General features: G+C 40.3%; 1 protein-coding gene across 1 annotated transcript in view; it reads right to left on the bottom strand.

Annotated features, from left to right (window-relative positions):
- The window catches only part of Sdhaf3 (succinate dehydrogenase complex assembly factor 3), a 60,205-nt gene extending 41,314 nt beyond the window's left edge, over positions 1-18,891 (bottom strand). The window contains exon 1 of the mRNA NM_001412565.1: positions 18,702-18,891. Coding sequence (NP_001399494.1) covers positions 18,702-18,875 — 174 coding nt within the window. The 5' untranslated portion in view covers positions 18,876-18,891. The remainder of the gene's footprint in view (positions 1-18,701) is intronic.
- Between the last annotated feature and the right edge of the window lie 227 nt (positions 18,892-19,118).

Here is a 19,118-nt window from a genome sequence, read left to right as displayed (position 1 = left end):
GGTACAGCCTCAGATGCATTGACAGTCCAGGACTGAAGGGGTCATGCTAAGTTGAGGCTCAGCACCATGAAGAGAGCCTATAAGAGGTAAGGTCTAGTTACAGTAGAAGATCCCAGTGTATCGGACATGCCAGTTGCCATAGGATGATCTCCAAGAACAGCAGCAGAGGCAGAGTGGAGTCAACCAGAGCCTAGAGTGCTACAGAGGGCAGAGCTGGAGATGTGACCTAAGCCCTTTGGAGGAGCCCAGAAGATCATGTGTGGATCCCAGACACTGGACTAAGAGGCTGTAGAGTTGGCATTACCTTGAAGAGCCCAAGATGTTTGAGATGCCAGAGCCATGGGATATCTGCTGAGGAAAGCTGCTAACAGGGAGTGGAACCAGCCCAGGAGAAAGACGTTTGTTGCAATCAACACAGATAAGAAAGGATTGAAGATGTGAAGACTGCTTTGGCATCAGACATGGAGATGCAGAGGTTAAAGTTTGCCCAACTGGTTCCCCATCTTGCTTTGGGCATTACAGTTAAGGGACTGGATGAATCTCAGGAGAGACTTTAAACGTTGGACTTTCAACATTGTTGAGACTGTGATAGAGTATGGAAACTTTTGAAGTTGGAATAAATGTATTTTGCAATATTTATGTTTAGAGCCCCATAGACTCATATGTTTGAATAAGCCTATGAGGGGCCAGGGAGTGAAATGTTCTGTTTTAAATATGCTTGGCCCAAGGAGTGGTATTATAAAGAGTTGTGGCCTTGTTGGAGGATATGTGTCACTATGGATGTGGGCTTTAAGACCCTCATCCTAGCTGCCTGGAAGCCAGTCTTCTCCTAGCAGCCTTCAGAGGAAGATATATAACTCTCAGCTCCTCCTGCACTATGCCTCCCAGGACACTGCCATCCTCCTGCCTTGATGATAATGGACTAAGCCTCTGAACCTGTAAGCCAGACCAAATTAAATGTTGTCCTTATAAGAGTTGCCTTGGTTGTGGTGTCTGTTCACACTAGTAAAAGCCTAACACCATCAGTGAAGTGACAAGACACAAAATTAACTCAAAAAGAAAAAAATCAGTAGCCTTCCTATATAAAAAGGATAAAATAGTTGAGAACGAAATTAGAGAAACAACCCTTATCAATAGCCTGGAATAATATAAAATATCTTGGTATAACTCTAACCATGCAAGTGAAAGACCTGTATGACAAAAACTTTGAGTCACTGAAGAAAGAAATTGAGGAAGATATCAGAAGATGGAAAGATTTCCCATGCTCATAGATTGCAAGTAGGATTAATATTGTAAAAACGGCCATCTTCCAAAAGCAATCACACATTCAATGCAACTCCCATCAAAAGTCTAACACAATTCTTTATACACCTTGAAAGAATAATTCTCAATTTTATATGGAAAAAACAAAACAAAACCCTAAGACAGCTAAATAAGTCCTGTACAATAAAGAACTTCTGGAGGTATCATCGTCCCTGACTTCACGCTGGACTGCAAAACAATAGCAACTGAAATCAAAACCAAACAAAGCAAACAAATAACAACAAAAAATGCATGGTATTGGCATAAAAACAGACAGGTTAATAAATATAATTGAAGAAATCCACACATATGGACAATTGATTTTTGACAAAAAAGGCAAAACTATACAATGGAAAAAATGTTGCTGGTCTAACTTGATGTCTACATGTAGAAGAATGTCAATCTATCATCCTACACAAAACTCAAATTCAAGTGGACCAAAGACTTCAACATAAAACTAGATACACTAAACCTAACAGAAGAGAAAGTAGAGAATAGCCTTGAATGCACTGACACAGGAGGCAACTTCCTGAATTCAATACCAACAGCTCAGGCACTAAGATCAACAATTAATTAAATGGTACCTTACAAAATGGAAAAGCTTCTGTTTGAAAAGCAAAGGATACTGTCTAATGACAAAACTGCAGCCTACAGAATAGGAAAAGATCTTCACCAACCCTGCATCCAACAGAGGGCTGATATCCAAAATATGTAAAGAGTTCAAAATTGGACATCAACAACCCAAATAACTCAATTAAAAACCAGGGTACAGATCTAAACAGAGAATTCTCAACAGAGGATTCTCTACTGGCTGAGAAGCACTTAAAAGAATGTTCAACATCCTTAATGATCAGGGAAATGCAAATCACAACAACTCTGAGAGCCCATCTTATACCCATCGGAATGGCTAAGATCAAAAACTCAACCTCAGCTCATGCTGGTAAGGATGTGAAGCAAACCAGCACTCTTCCATTGCTGGTGGGAGTGCAAACTTGTACAGCCACTTTGGAAATCAATTTGGCAGTTTCTCAGAAAACTGGGAATAGTTCTACCTCAAGATCCTGCTACAGCATTCCTGGGTACGTACCCAAAAGATGCTCCATCCTACTACAAGGACACGTGCTCAACCATGTTCATAGCAGCTTTATTCATAATAGCCAGAAACTGGAAACAACCCATATGTCCCTCAACTGAAGAATGGATACAGAAAATATGGTTCATTTATACAATGGAATACTATGCAGCTATTAAAAACAAAGATATCATGAACTTTGCAGGAAAATAGAACAAGAAAAGATTATTTTTAAATAAGGTAACTCAAACCTAGAAAGACAAGCATGGTATATACTCATTTATAAGTGGATAATATCCATAAAAGATAACCATGATACAATCTACAGATCCAAAGAAATAAGGAGGGCTCAGGGGAAGATATGTGACTCACTGAGAAGGGGAAATAGAATAGACATCATGGGTGGATGGGGGAACTGAACAGGGGTGGAGGTGGGATTGGGTACAGGAGGAATCAGATGTGGGGAGGATGGAGGGAGAGTACTAGGAGAGACAACAGAAATGGGATGGGGCAAGGGGGGAGACATCTCTGGGACAAGCTAGAAATCTAGGGCAAAAGCAAACGCCTAGCAATCTATAAGGGCGACCCTAGCTAAGACTCCTAGCAATAGGAGATGTGGAGCCTAAAGGGGTCATCTCCTGTAACGAAGCAAGACTCCCATGACCAAGACAAATGTCTAAGTGACACAGACAAACTCTGCAGGCTGTGCTCTAGATGATTCACTAAACAAGACTTTACAGAGTTCACAGTTCAAACTATACTGTGTGAAGCTAGGCAAGGATTCATGACACTCGTGTGGCCACTGTGGCTGTTTTTATAAATATGTGTTTGCTATGCCATCTACCACCATTCTGAGTTTTGTATACAAAGGCCTGAAGTCCTGAAACTTCTGATATTTTTTAAAAGTAATGCAAATATAGCATAAATACTTCAGTGCTTTAGAACTTAGAAAACAAAGCATGCCTTTTCCTTTAGACATGCCTCAATTACAGTGATTTAGGAGTAAAGAAGAGCACAAACTTGTAAACAAGGCAAACATGATCCTCCCTTGAGAATTGAGCTAATTAAATCTGCACGCAAAGAGAATAAGTTGATACCGCTGAGACCCAGCAGAGTGAGCTAATTGGCTAAATCTATTAACAGATATAGCAATAATGTGTAGCAAAAGTAGCTGACATTAAAATACAGGATTGAAAGAAAACATCAGTATGGGTCCAGATCTGCCTAGGGAAATGAGGACACGGAAGCCTCAGGACCGTTTGCCACTGCGGGTGCAGTGAGGCCTGACGAGAACGCTCTCCAGCCCACTCCACTTCTCTTATTTGAATTTCTTGCCCATTAGGCAACTGTGTAGACACTGATCCAGTTCCCCAGGAAGCTTAACAGAGGTCCACAGCCCCTCCTGTACAAGTTTAACGTCAACGAAATCCTGAGAAACAAAGATGCTTTTAGATATTCTGACATAGCTGAACAGTCTTTACTCACTGCACTTAATGCAAATAGTCTTTTTTTTTTTAATGTATTTGATGACAGGTAACAGCTACAGCCCCAGATCCTAAGGGCTGTTTTGTAACATTCATTGTATACTCCTTGTTAATCTTTACAAAGTCTAAAATCATACTTTGTTTTGAGATGCCCCTGAGAAAGGATCCCCTGGAAGTGAAGGCAAATATTCTGATTCTAGAAAAGGATACACTCTTCGTGAGTCCCTCTGGTTTATATGTCATTATTATGTAAGCTTAATTAGCATGAGTCTGAGACCAGCAATCCAACATCTTTGGGTATCTTGGTAAAGTCCAATCTAGAACACAAGATCATTACTGGGCCTTAATCAGATCTTAGGAATGACATGTGCTCACCTCAAGTCTCTTCCCTAAGCCTACTACCAGTTTCCAAGCCACAAAGGGAGCATGTTCACTCACCTTCACAAGACAAAACAAATATTAATGGATACCCCCCTCCTACTTCATTGATACCCTACAAAACTTTTCAAAAAGTAAAACAACTAAATGTGCTTATTACTAAACTAAGTTATTGGGAGATCCTGGAATACTTACACTTTACCTCTATATTCTAAATACTTGTTCTAATGATAAGGTGAATTGTAAAACAGTCTAATTTAAAGATACACATATTTAGAATTCCATTTCATTTCTAAAACTCAGTAAGAAATCAGAAAGCTATATAGCTGGCATCAGTATGTATACAAAATGAAAATTCCAAGATTAGCATATAAAATAAGAGGACGAAGGCAAGAAATATGTCATTGAATGTTGATACTGGGTTCAGTGAATGAGTCTGACTCAGGCTGGTTACAAAATTATTGAGAATATTTGACTGCATTTTAAAGTAACACTTTTTCCCCTTGAGACAGTTTCTCTGTATAGCCTTGACTGTCCTAGAACTAGCTCTGTAAACCAGACTGGCCTGGAACTCAGAGATCCACCTGCCCCCACTTCCTGGGTGCTGGGATTAAGGGCGTGCACCACCGCCAACACCTGGCTCAAGAAACACTTTCCTCACCCATTTAGAGCCTGCCCCACATGTGGCCCATACATATACAGCCACCCAATTAGACAAGATGGATGAAGCAAAGAAGTGCAGACCGACAGGAGCCGGATGTAGATCGCTCCTGAGAGACACAGCCAGAATACAGCAAATACAGAGGCGAATGCCAGCAGCAAACCACTGAACTGAGAATAGGTCCCCTATTGAAGGAATCAGAGAAAGAACTGGAAGAGCTTGAAGGGGCTCGAGACCCCATATGTACAACAATGCCAAGCAACCAGAGCTTCCAGGGAGTAAGCCACTACCTAAAGACTATACATGGACTGACCCTGGACTCTGACCCCATAGATAGCAATGAATATCCTAGTAAGAGCACCAGTGGAAGGGGAAGCCCTGGGTCCTGCTAAGATTGAACCCCCAGTGAACTAGACTATGGGGGGAGGGCGGCAATGGGGGGGAGGGTTGGGAGGGGAACACCCATAAGGAAGGGGAGGGGGGAGGGGGATGTTTGCCCGGAAACCGGGAAAGGGAATAACACTCGAAATGTATATAAGAAATACTCAAGTTAATAAAAAAAAAAAAAAAAGAAAAAAAAATATCAGATAAAAAAAAAAAAAAAAAAAGAAATGTATATAAGAAATACTCAAGTTAATAAAAAAAATAAATAAAAAAAAAAAAAGAAACACTTTCCTATGATAACCAAAGAAGTGTGCTCTTTGGAGACAATCTAGAAAATCTGAAGTTCAAAGAAAAAAATTCAAAGTCTCCTTCATCTTATCAACAGAGATAGACATTGTTTACATCTAATTATACCAAGAGCAGTTCCATGTTATACATTCTTCAAAAACCTTTTCCTAATAGCTGCCTTCCAACGTACCAGCTTATAGCTATGTTAGAATTCTTTTCTATTCCTGGACCAATGTCTTATTGGTACTATATCCAATGTACATATTTGTATGGAAATATAATAGTCCGTTAGACTTCCTTTTGCCCATTTTTATTTTTAAATTCAAGAGTTGCAAAATTTTATTTAAATTTAATTATATTTTAAAATACATTTTATTATCAATCTATTGGTATAAAACATGTCCTGAAAATTAACAAAAAGTATGAAAGATAAAAAAAACAAGACTGTCTCTGAAGAGTGTACAGTAAATAGATTAAGCCATTTGATTAAAGAGGCTAAGTCATCTCATGATACTATTCTACAAGAAAAAAACACACTTTCTGGCTTGCCACTAATTTAAAGCATAAAATATATTGCTTTTCTACTGAGACAACAGAGGTGTAAAAACATTATTTAAAAGTTTACAGAAAAATATACAGTTAATGTGACAGTTTAACATTTCTATGCTAGCAATTTCTCTCACTTCATTACTGAAATATATCTTTTAAACTGCCAATGTGAGGCAAAATCAACTCAGAATATCCACAGATAAAAATTATTAAAGTATTTAAATATTGGTCATGATACATTATATCAAATGTATAGAAAATAATAATTTTGAAGTTACCTTTCCCTCAAGAAAGAGCAAAATAAAATAAAAGAAAAATTTTGGCTAATAAAGAGTTAAGAAAAAAAACATCATTTTATACTGCAAGAATTCAATAAGTTTTGAAAATATTAATTTCCAAAATCTGAGGTAGGCTTTCTTAAGGTAAAAACACAGCTCATCACTATTGTACTTCTATAAGCCATACCATCTTCTTAAATAAAAGCCATACTATCTTCTTAAATAAAGCTTTATCTTCTTCATCATTAAAATGAAGAATCAAGGTCTCCAGGGGAAAATGGCAGGCTGGAGAAATGACTGGATCTTATTTCTCCTCTCTTTTCCAAAATGACACGAAACCAGAAGATAGAAAATGTTTTAAGGAAAATCCATAGTGACTACGAACTCAGCCAAGAGATTTCAGCAGGCTGGAAGGCAGAAGGCAGGAGGGAGTCATGTCTCAGAGACATCAGGGAAGAATGCAGCTAGGGAAAGGTCACTATACCGTAACCACCTGAACTCAAACACCACACTTGTAACTGAATATGAGGAGGAAAGCCAGCAGAAATGAAGTTCACCAAAACTCTGTAATCCACAAAGTAATGCCCTGGTCAACCATGACTGCGTACATGGAGAGTCCTACAGCAGCTTCTTACTGCTTTACTCAAAAATATAAACAGATTACCAAACCTCACAAGACACTGGACAAACAAAATAACACAAATAATGTCCCCAGAAAAGATGAATTAATGGTCACTGAAAAGGAAATTAATTTTTATTTTGCATGTATGTCTGTCCAGCACCCATGGAGACCAGAAGAGTTATAGATGGTTGTGAGCCACCATCTGGATGCTAGGAACCAAGCCTGGGTCTTCTACAAGAGCAGCAAGTGGTCTTAACCGCCAGGCCTTCTCTCCAGCCCCATATACTGTTTATTATCACAAGTTTTCCTACACTGGTTTTTAACAGTATGTACAAGGATTTTGTAAGGCTAAATATGTCTTAGGGTTTTATTGCTGTGAAGAGACACCATGACCAAGATAATACTTATACAGGAAAACATTTAATTGGGGTTGGCTTACAGTTTCAGAGATTCAGTCCATTATGAACAAGGTGGGAAGCAGGGCAGTGTGCAAGCAGACAAGGAGCTAAAGAAGCATCTGAGAGGTCTGTCTTGAGCTGCAGGCAGCAGACAAAGCTGCCTCCAAAATGGCATATTTCCTCCTAAGAGACTACACTTACTCCAACAAGGCCGTACCTAATAATGTCACTCTCTATGACCAAGTGTTAAAACACGAGAATCTATGCGGGCCATTCCTATTCAGACCACTACATCATATTAAATGAAACAATTTTTTTAATCTTTTTTTAATTGATTCTTTTCTAATTTCACGCCATACACCACAATCCCACTCAACTCCCTGTTCCTCCCTCAGCCCTTGCAACATCCCAGCTAAAGAAAAAAGTAAAACATAAAAAGACAAAAAAAAAAAAAAAAAAAAACCAAAAACCCTCACCCATGGAAGCAGCAGTGAGTCAAGCATGTTACAAAGCAGCCCCATTTGTCCAAACGTCTTTACCTAGGAACCTTCATTGCAATGAGTTACTGGTCCGTTTCCGGGCCTCTGGCTTCTGATACACTCTCAATATTGATCCTTACCAGTGCTCCTCTCTCATATCCTGCTGTTGCCCTGTGTCCTGCTTTGGATCTGCAAGACTGACCCCTTCCCATGCTCCAGCAGCTCACAGATGGGGTAGATGTTGGAGTTGACTAACTCAAAGTTCTGAAACTATGCCTGGGTAGTAGCTGCCTTAGTCTGCCCAAAAGGCACCTACGTTCCCCAACTCAGGCCATCTCTGCGTTGCTCAGGCCAGGGGTGGGGCCACCACTCCTGCCTGCCTGTGGTGGCTAGCAAGGGGCAGGACTGGCTCTCCTGTGCCCACGCCATGAGGGCCAATTCTCCTGCCCTCATGGCATCTGGGCTGTTCACTCACACCCACAGCACCAGAGTCAGCTCTACTGTGCTGTCCAGGCGCTGTGCTATCCTGAGTGCGGTAGCCAGTGGTAACATGGGCCGTAGACATCGATACAGACCCGTGCCGCAGGGCCACAGACCCAGATAAGGCCTCAGCCTACTCATATCAGACTATCCCTCATCACCCCCGAGTCTCCAGTTCCAGCTTCTCCTCATAGTGCACACTTCTCTTTCGCACACTTCTCTTTCTCCCACTTCCCATCTCTCCATCACATATTTGCTCATTGTAGTGGTGCCTGCACTTGTTAACATCAGCAATGACATCATCTTTTATAATGTAGGATGCTTAAATGTTTGTCTAACCCAAAGATTCCAAAGGAAATACATCTCTGGCCGAAGTTGAACACAGCACAGAAAAATTATAATTCAACATATACTCGTGCAGTCTCATGGTTGAACATCCACCACAACCAACTAGAGAGAATTAGCAAATTAGTAGATGATGGGAAGTAAACACGGCAGGATGTGTGGAGATGGCTGTGGTCTCCACTCTGAAGGTACTGCTCTTCTCCCTGGGGCTAGGATGCAGCTCAGGGGGTCATAGCCATTCACACAGTGGCTGGCTTTCTCAATGGAAGGAGGCATAGGCTCACTGGCACTTGCGTTTGTTACTGGCTCTACTGAGGGACCGTGTAATTGACCCTTCCCAAGGAGCCAGGACATCAACTGCCTTCACACCTCCAGTTCCGTCTCTCTTTACAGCACACAAACTGCCATGCTTTCTCTCCCTCTTCCACCTCTCCACCGCCTATTTGCTCACCTATTTCCCACCTCATCTAGGCCCCATGAGGGTCCCAGACCAAAACAATTGTTCCAGAGTAAAAGTGCCTTAAAAGTCATAATTTAATCAGTATTACATAATTTAATCAGTAATCAGAATTACTTTATTCCTTTTATAGTAGTTATTAAGAGCATGGAGTTGCAATCCATTTGTCTCAGCAATTCAAATATAACTTTTCAGACTTGATATAAAATGATTATCATTAGCAGAATATTAATATCCTAGCCAGGATTTTAAAACAAAAGTATGTGTGCATATACAACAAGTACATCTCAAATTTTTATGCTGAATTTTAATATAAAGGATTATATATGAATGTTAATTTAACTTATTTTACTTAATGATTTTTACGATGTCATTTATGGTTGCTTCACTTGAACAATATATTTGAGTTTTATATTGGATGTTAAAAATAAGAGGGAGTTTCACTTTTCTATTCTAACTATCCCTTTTATTAGTTTTTTTTTAAAGATTTATTTATTTTATTTATATGTTAGTACACTGTAGTTCTCTTCAGATACTTCAGAAGAGAGCATCCCATTACAGATGGCTGTGAGCCACCATGTGGTTGCTGGGAATTGAACTCAGGACCTCTGGAAGAGCAGTCAGTGCTCTTAACCACTGAGCCATCTCTCTAGCCCCCCTTTTATTAGTTATGCTCTCAAGATATGATCCCCACCCTCCACCAGAGAATTTCTACTACTGGGTCTCATACACCTTCCAGGGCCATGGCAATGCCAGTATCATGCCCTGGAGCCTTTAGAACTACAACCTAAATGAACTTGCAGCTTCTCTTCATAGTGCACACTTCTCTTTCTCCCATTTCCCATGGAGAGTAGCTTAAGTTGCAGGTGGATGTGAGCTTTTGATATGAGCTTGGCCACATCAAGGACTCCCGATGCCTCAGAACCCGGGGAACAAATAGCAAGACCTTCCCCTCGGTTAGAATACAGATGTTGGCAGTGTGTGTAGCAAGTGCTTCCCTCTCCTGATGACTCAGCCTGAGGCTGCTCTCCTACAGAGATTATGACTGGCCTTCAGGTAGGTGCTGTATATAGTAAATATACCGAGTTCCCAGGCTGCCGGTGCATCTCCATGGGAACACACATTCCACCCAATCTCCATTTTGTCTGTGTGTCTGTCATTCCCTATCACCCTAAAGAGGTCAATTCCAAAGCACAGCAAACCTTTTTCTTCAAAAAGACATCCAGCCTTAGATATTTAAAGCATTACTACACATTCTATAACTCAAGGATGCCCTGGTGCATACCTTCTCTTTATTCCTTTTATCTGATAGTTAAAGATCAAGATTGCCTAAAATAGCTTTTCTTTTCTTTCTTTTTCTCTTTCTTCCTTCCTTCCTTTTCTCCTCCTCCTCCTCCTCCTCCTCCTCCTCCTCCTCCTCCTCCTCCTCCTCCTTTTATTTTTTGAGACAGGTTTTCTTTGTGTAGCTGTGGCTATCTTGGAACTCACTCTATAGACAATGCTAGTCTTGAACTCAAGAGATTCAACAGCCTCTGCCTCCCCCCAGGGCTGGATTTAAAGGCGTGTGCCGCCACCTCCTGGCCCTAAAGCATCTTAAATGATCTAACTTACATGCCATCACTATCATATAAACCATCACCATTCAATGAACCACCACACACAGCAGCTGCCATGAGTAACATACAAAATAAACCAAGAGCCGAGCAGCCTGCTGACACTTGGTAGAGCCATCCCACACATGTATAATCCATGTAGTATGGATCAGTAATTCACTCCTTGTCTCCCAAAACCTAAATAAGACAAACTACAAGTGGTGCTCAAAAGCAACCAGCTGAGGTCTTCAAGTTAGATGAGGCACAAAATTATTAAAAATAGCACAATGCCATCCAGCTCCAATTATACTAAGTTAGAGAAACTTTAAACATGCATGACAGGCTACTTTAGTCATTTCTTTTTATCTGATGATCCACTTAAAAATCACAAATAAAAAATAATGCCTCAGATGAGTTACAAGGGTTACATGAACTCTTGTTAGTTAAAATATGAGGTTTAAATTTCTACTGATTCATCAACTACAAGGACCTAATTCCATAGAATACTTTTTCTTCACTCCAAGAACTGTATTAAACTACTAGACCAGTAGAGAAGATGAGCCATTTCTTCCCTACAAAAACATCTCAACTAATACATTCAGGTGGAATATTGGAAACAGCGTGAGCACTGGGACACAATCACACCACATAGCCATGAGTGCTGAATCAAGGAAGTTTAAGGAGAAAAAGTGGTAGCCTCAGAGTTCCTGGTCCAAAATATGTAGTAATTTCAAAGGAAAAAATATTGACCCAGGTTAGTAGATAGAAGCATTTACTTAGCTAGCAGTTTGGAAACCCAAGACCATGACGCTAGCAACTACTGGCACTGGTGGAAGTCTTTTGACTGCATCATGGCGGGAGTGTGTGTAAGAAGGAACGATTATATTCACATGACCCAGCAGGAAGTAAGAGAGGTTGGGGATGAGGGGTGTGTGTGTGTGTGTGTGTGTGTGTGTGTGTGTGTGTGTGTGTTCACACATACAAGACAAGTACTCCTTCACTAAACTGCCTAACCATTGACCAGTCAGCCACTTGTGTTTTATTTTGAGATGAGGTCTTGATAAAGTACATAGGCTACCCTTAAACTTTCAAGTCCTTTGCATTTGGCCCTTGGATACATAGGATTACAAGTATGTGTCACTGCACTGAGCTCAGGCTGTGGATTTTCTTTGTGTTTATTTTTATTACAACAACCAGCTCCAACAGGAATTTCCAAGATTCCTGAGACTACATCAGTCTCCACCATCAGTGATGCCCTCAATGACCCGATGGCCTCACACTGGGGCCCACCTCTTAAAGTTTCCACTTACTCGCTCAGTGGGAATCAAACTGTCAGCATGTGAACTTCTGGTTGATAAGCTTAACTAAACTACGGCTTTGACTTAACACTAAAGACTCCCAGCAGATATCACCTTAACCAAACTATCATCACATTTATAACATGTACCCTTTGTACAATGTGTTGACGACACTTCCCCTCATAAGATTATTTGAAGAATGTACATCAATCTAATTATGACAAAAGATCAAATAAACCCAAATCAACAAATCGCTCTAAGTAACAGAAGAGTACTTTTCATAAAAATGTCAAGGGAAGACTGAACAACTGTCAAGGAGCTACAGGACAGTAAAGAGGGTGAAAATAATGCCAAATGAAGAGTGGAATCCAGATCTGATCCTGAAACAGAGTAGGAATAGTTTTGAAAGTAGTAGTACAGTGTGAATTAAATCCCATAGTTAAGAGTTCCCCAGCAATGTTAACTTTCTACATTTAGATAAATGTCCCGGTATATGTTAACACAAGGGAAAGCAGAGTACTGGGTGTATGCAAACTCCATATTGTCTTTGCAACTCTACTGCAAGTCTAATTATTTTAAAGTATTAAAAAAACCAAACAATGGCATTGCTGTCACCAAGCCTCCTGCGATCATCAACACATTTACCCAGTTCTCTTGTACCCTTTCCTTCAGCTTTTTATGAACTTATCCTAAGTTCTAACCTTTTCTACATTTTCCTTACACTTTCTAAGTTCTTAGACTTTAGGACTTCTCAAAGTAGACGGTTTTCTTCTCAGCACAGATAGTCTTCCCATCTGGCTTCAAATTTACTTAATAGACATGACTTTACAAACACCTTATTAAAGCTTTGATGTAATTAACAATATAAAAAAGTACTTTTTAAATACACTAGCATTAGCCTTTGCAGATCTCTGATTTCAAGGCCAGCCTGGTCTACAGAGTGAGTTCTGGGACAGCAAAGGACACACAGAGAAAACAGTCTCAAAAAAAAAAAAAAAAATGAGATGCCTATCATAAATACCACTATTTACAGACTGTAAGACTGGAAAAATTAACTGTTATGACATTTAATAAAGGATGCAATCTGAATTTAAATCTAGTTTTTATGATTCCAATACCAACTACATATTTAAAGAAAGTGTTTTTCATTCAAATAGATTAAATCTCCCTAGCTCCTAACAACCAAATTACATATAAGAAACCAAGACTTTTAAGAAAGTTCTACATTGCATTATTATATAGTCCTCTCTTAAAACTTCAATAATTTGGCCTGCACCTGGAGCTGACAGTGCAGACAATCCTGAGAGCACAGGTGAGCCCACACTTCTGCTCACATTCTTGGCCCAAGAGGAAACCACCTAGAGTCCTCTGGACACAGGAACCTAGAAGCAGTCTGGGACAGGATCCTTCCATTTTCTGCCTGCGCCCAGAGCTAACCCTGAGTCACAGTTCTCTATACCCAGATCCTGATGCAAGAAAGCCAGGCTCCAGAAGTGCTGACACACAGGCTTATAAGAGGGTCAGACCACTGTAAGAGACAGCAAGACCAGCTAACACCAGAGATAAGCAGACAGCAAGAGGCAAGGGCAAAAACCAAGGCCACATGGCATCAGCAAGATTTTGATTTAAAATCACAACTCATGATGATGTTAGAGGACTTTAAGAAGGACATAAATGACTCCCTTAAAGAAATACAGGACAACACAGGCAAACAGGTAGAAGCCCTTAAAGAAGAAACACAAAATTCCCTTAAAGAATTACAGGAAAACACAACCAAACAGGTGAAGGAATTGAACAAAACCATCTAGGATCTAAAACTGAAAAAAGAAACAATAAAGAAATCACAAAGGGAGACAACCCTGGAGATAGAAAACCTAGGAAAGAGATCAGGAGTCACAGATGCAAGCATCACCAACAGAATACAAGAGATAGAAGAGAGAATCTCAGGGGCAGAAGATGCCATAGAAAACATTGACACAACCAAAGAAAATACAAAACACAAAGATCTCCAAGCCCAAAACATCCAGGAAATCCAGGACAGAATGAGAAGATCAAATCTAAGGATAATAGCTATAGAAGAGAGCAAAGATTCCCAACTTAAAGGGCCAGTAAATATCTTCAACTAAATTATAGAAGAAAACTTCCCTAACCTAAAGAAAGAGATGCCCATTAACATACAAGAAGCCTACAGAACTCCAAATAGATTGGACCAGAAAAGTAATTCCTCCTGTCACATAATAGTCAAAACACCAAACACACAAAACAAAGAAAGAATATTAAAAGCAGTACAAGAAAAAGGTCAAGTAACATATAAAGGCAGACCTATCAGAATCACACCAGACTTCTCACCAGAGACTAAGAAAGCCAGAAGATCCTGGACAAATGTCATACAGACCCTAAGATAACACAAATGCCAGTCCAGGTTACTGTATCCAGCAAAACTCTCAATTAACATAGATGGAGAAACCAAGATATTCCATGACAAACCAAATTTACACAATATTTGTCCAAAAATCCAGTCTTACAAAAAATAATAGATGGAAAACTCCAACATAATGGGGGAAAACTACACCCTAGAAAGAGCAAGAGAGCCATACAAACATAATTCCACAGCTAACAACAAAATTAACAGGAAACAACAATCACAATTCCTTAATATCTCTTAACCTCAATAGACTCAATTACCCAATAAAAAGGCATAGACTAACAGACTGGATACGTAAAAAGGACCCAGAATTTTGCAGCATACAGGAAACACAGCTCAGTGACTAAGACAGATAATAGCTCAGCATAAAAGACTGGAAAGCAATTTTCCAAGCAAATGGTCCCAAGAAACAAGCTGGAGTAGCCATTCTAACATCCAATAAAATTAACTTTCAACCAAAAGTTATCAAAGAAGATAAGAAAGAACACTTCATATTCATCAAAGGAAAAATCCACCAAGATGAACTCTCAATCCTGAATATCTATGCTCCAAATGCAAGGGCACCTACACCTATAGAAGAAACCTTATTAAAGGTCAAAGTACACATTGCACCTCACACAATAATAGTGGGAGACTTCAACACCCCACTCTCATCAATGGACAGATCATAGAAACAGAAACTAAAAAGAGACACAAGAGAAACTAACAGAAGTTATGAACCAAGTGGATTTAACAGGTGTTTATAGAACATTTCATCCTAAAACAAAAGAATATACCTTCTTCTCAGCATCTCAGAGTAAGTTCTCCAAAATTGACCACATAATCAGCAACAAAACAGGCCTCAGCAGATACAAGAAGATTGAAATAAGCCAATGCATTCCAGCAGATCACCACAGATTAAGACTGGTCCTCAACAAAAACAAAAACGACAGAAAGCCCACATACACATGGAAGCTGAACAATGCTCTGCTCAATGATAACTTGGTCAAGGAAGAAATAAAGAACTTTTTTCTTTAAAAAAAAAATAAAATTTTTAGAATTTAATGAAAATGAAAGCACAACATACCCAAACTTATGGGAAACAATGAAAGCTGTGCTAAGATGAAAACTCATAGCTCTGAGTGCCTGCAAAAAGAAATTGGAGAGAACATACATTTGCAGCTTGACAGCACACCTAAAATCACTAGAACAAAAAGAAGCAAATGCATCAAAGAGGAGTTCATGGCAGGAAATAATCAAACTCAGGGTTGAAATCAACCAAATAGAAACAAAAAGAATTATACAAAGAGTCAACAAAACCAGGAGCTGGTTCTTTGAGAAAAATCAACAAGATAGATAAACCCTTAGCCAAACTGATCAGAGGGCACAGAGAGTGTATCCAAATTAACAAAATCAGAAATGAAAAGGGAGACATAACAACAGAATTTGAGGAAATTCAAGAAAATGTCAGATCCTACTACAAAAGCCTATACTCAACAAAACTGGAAAATCTGGATGAAATAGACAATTTTCTAAAGAGGTACTAGGTACAAAAGCTAAATCATGATCAGATAAACCATCTAAACAGTGCTATAACTTCTAAAGAACTAGAAGCAGCCATTAAAAGTCTCCCAAACAAAAAAGAAACCCAGGACCAGATGGGTTTAGTGCAGAATTCTATCAGACCTTTATTGAAGACCTAATACCAATACTGTTCAAACTATTCCACAAAATATAAACAGATGGAGCACTACCCAATTCCTTCTATGAAGCTACAATTACCTTTATACTTAAACCACACAAAGACCAAAACAAAGAAAGAGAACTTCAGACTAATTTCCCTTATGAATATTGACGCAAAAATACTCAATAAAACTCTCACAAACCGAATCCAAGAACACATCAAAACGATCATCCATCATGATCAAGTAGGTTTCATCGCAAGGATGCAGGGATGGTTCAATATATGGAAAGCCATCGATATAACCCACTATATAAACAAACTCAGGGAAAAAAAAACACATGATCATCTCATTAGATGCTGAGAAAGCATTTGACAAAATTCAACACCCCTTCATTTAAAAAGTCTTGGAAAGATCAGGAATTCAAGGCCCATACTTAAACATAGTAAAAACAATATACAGCAAACCAGTAGCCAACATCAAACTAAATGAAGAGAAACTTGAAGCAATCCCACTAAAATCAGGGACTAGACAAGGCTGCCTACTCTCTCCCTACCTATTCAATATAGTACTCAAAGTCGTGGCCAGAGCAATCAGACTACAAAAGGAAATCAAAGGTATACAAATTGGAAAGGAAGAAGTCAAAATATCACTATTTGCAGATGATATGATTGTATACTTAAGTGACCCCAAAAGTTCCACCAAAGAACTACTAAGCCTGATAAACAACTTTGGCAAAATGGCTGGGTACAAAATTAACTCAAACAACTTGGTAGCCTTCCTCTACTCAAAGGATAAACAGCCTGAGAAAGAAATTAGGGAAATGACACCCTTTCACAATAGAGCCTGCCCAACCTGGGGATCCAGCCCATATACATACAGCCACCAAACCCAGACAATATTGCTCATGCCAAGAAGTGCATTCTGACAGGAGCCTGATATAGCTGTCTCCTAAGAGGCTCTGCCAGAGCATGACAAATACAAAGGCCAATGCTTGCAGCCAATCATTGAACTGAGAATGAGGCCCCATTGGAGGAATTAGAGAAAGGATTGATGGACCTGAATGGGACTGCAACCCCATAAGAGCAACAATACCAACGAACCAGAGCTCTCAGGGACTAAACCACTACCCAAAGAGTACACATGGACAGACCCATGGGTCCAGCTGCATATGTAGCAGAGAATGGCCTCGTTGGGCACCAATGGAAGGAGAAACCCTTGGTCCTGCCAAGGCTGGACCCTCCAGTGTAAGGGAATGTCAGGATGGGAAGGTGGGAAGAGGTGGGTGGATGGGTAGGGGAACACCCTCGTAGAAGAAGAGGGAGGGGGCACAGGATAGGGAGTTTATGAATAGGAAACTGGGAGAGGCAATAACATTTGAAATGTAAATAAATAAAAAAATCCAATTTTAAAAAAAAGAAAAAAATTTTCAATACCTCTACAATCAAGAAGTATAGAATTCAATGAAACTATTTTTACCCTAGCCTACTCTGTATGTTGTTTTAAAGGTAAAAATCACTTCAGCCACTATCAGTACGAAAAATCTTTCTACTTTCTCAGAGCAGTTTCTTTATATCTAGAAGCACTCTAGTAATAATCAATTCCTTTCACCTCCTGATATTTACAAAGAGGGAGGAAATCCTACAAGACTCTCTCAGCATCATGCAATACTCTTTTTTCCTTCATTCTTAAGGGCAAAAAAGTATTCTGCCCGTAGAGACGGCTCAGTGAGACAAGTGCCTGCTGCCAAGCCGCACAACCTGAGTTTTGATCCCCAGGACCCACGTGGTGGCAGGAGAGTACAGATTCCCTTGGCTTAGTCCCTGACCTCCAGTACCCCACCCCCCGCCTCATATACACATAAATAAATAAATAGGTAGTTAAAATAAATAATGAGAAAAGCGAAAAGTCAAACAACTAAACCCAAATGCACGCATCTGCTTAAGAATTACCCATAGCGCAGCGCATGTTTAAACGTTCCCAAGGACTTAAGGACCTGAGGAAAACAACTTTCACCTGACTTAACTCCCGCCAGCATTCCCCTTTACGAAGTGTAATCCTTCAGTCTTTTCTGTGTTATGTAATTTATCTGTCAAGCGGAAAGCTCACTAAGGCCCTACAATTAAAAATTAACAAATGATCGAAACAAGCCTCTACGTCTCGCAGCTAAGTAATGACATCATGTTAATTACACGGCTGTCACCTACAAAGGCAACGCAAAGGACAAAAGCCGGCGAACTTTCGGAGCACTTAACAGTCAGTGGTGGGGTAACTTCAGACACTCGACCCTCATCTCTCCAACACCTGGCACCTCTGGACTCTCAGAAAGTTGATCTGAACGTCAGGGAAACTGCTCGAGCAGAGTCTGTGGGGGAAGCAGGGGGACTGACGACGGAGCTTGAAGTGCTGTTTAACCAGCTTTAGGCTGTCTGATTCGGACGCCCTGTTCGGTCGTGCATGCCCAACCCGGAGCAGCTAGGATGGTGGTCTCTAAGCCGAAAACCACTGAAGGTCAGGGACAAGGGGGCGGGGAGGGGGCATCACTTGCCTCCCATTCCTTTAAGAAACGCTGGGCCTCGCCAGGACCAACGGTCTTATGTCTCCTAAATTCGTCCTTCACGTACTGGTCACCCAGGGCTTTGAGGTCTGGGGGTAGAGCCCGATGTAGCTGCAAGATTCGCCTATATAAAGACCGGACTCTTGAAACATGCCTCCCGGTCATCGCGCCGCGCGTGCTCGACCAGCCGCGCCTGCGCAGAAGGTCGGCACGGCTCCGCCCCACCACAGAGCGGGCGGAAGAGAGCACACGACCTTCATCCGGTTTGGTCCTTCATAGAATCTTGTCCTTCCGGAATCCCGATTTTTGGAGCTGACAGAAACCTCCGCTCCCTCTCTGCTAAAGGCGCGACTGTGGAGGAGTCGTAGCAATTTCTCGAGTTTCCTAGAAAAATGCTGTATAAGATAA

Source organism: Rattus norvegicus, chromosome 4 (genome assembly GCF_021556685.1).
Source record: "Rattus norvegicus strain SHRSP/BbbUtx chromosome 4, alternate assembly SHRSP_T2T, whole genome shotgun sequence".
Lineage (NCBI taxonomy): Eukaryota > Metazoa > Chordata > Mammalia > Rodentia > Muridae > Rattus > Rattus norvegicus.
This window is presented reverse-complemented; position numbering and strand designations above follow the sequence as displayed.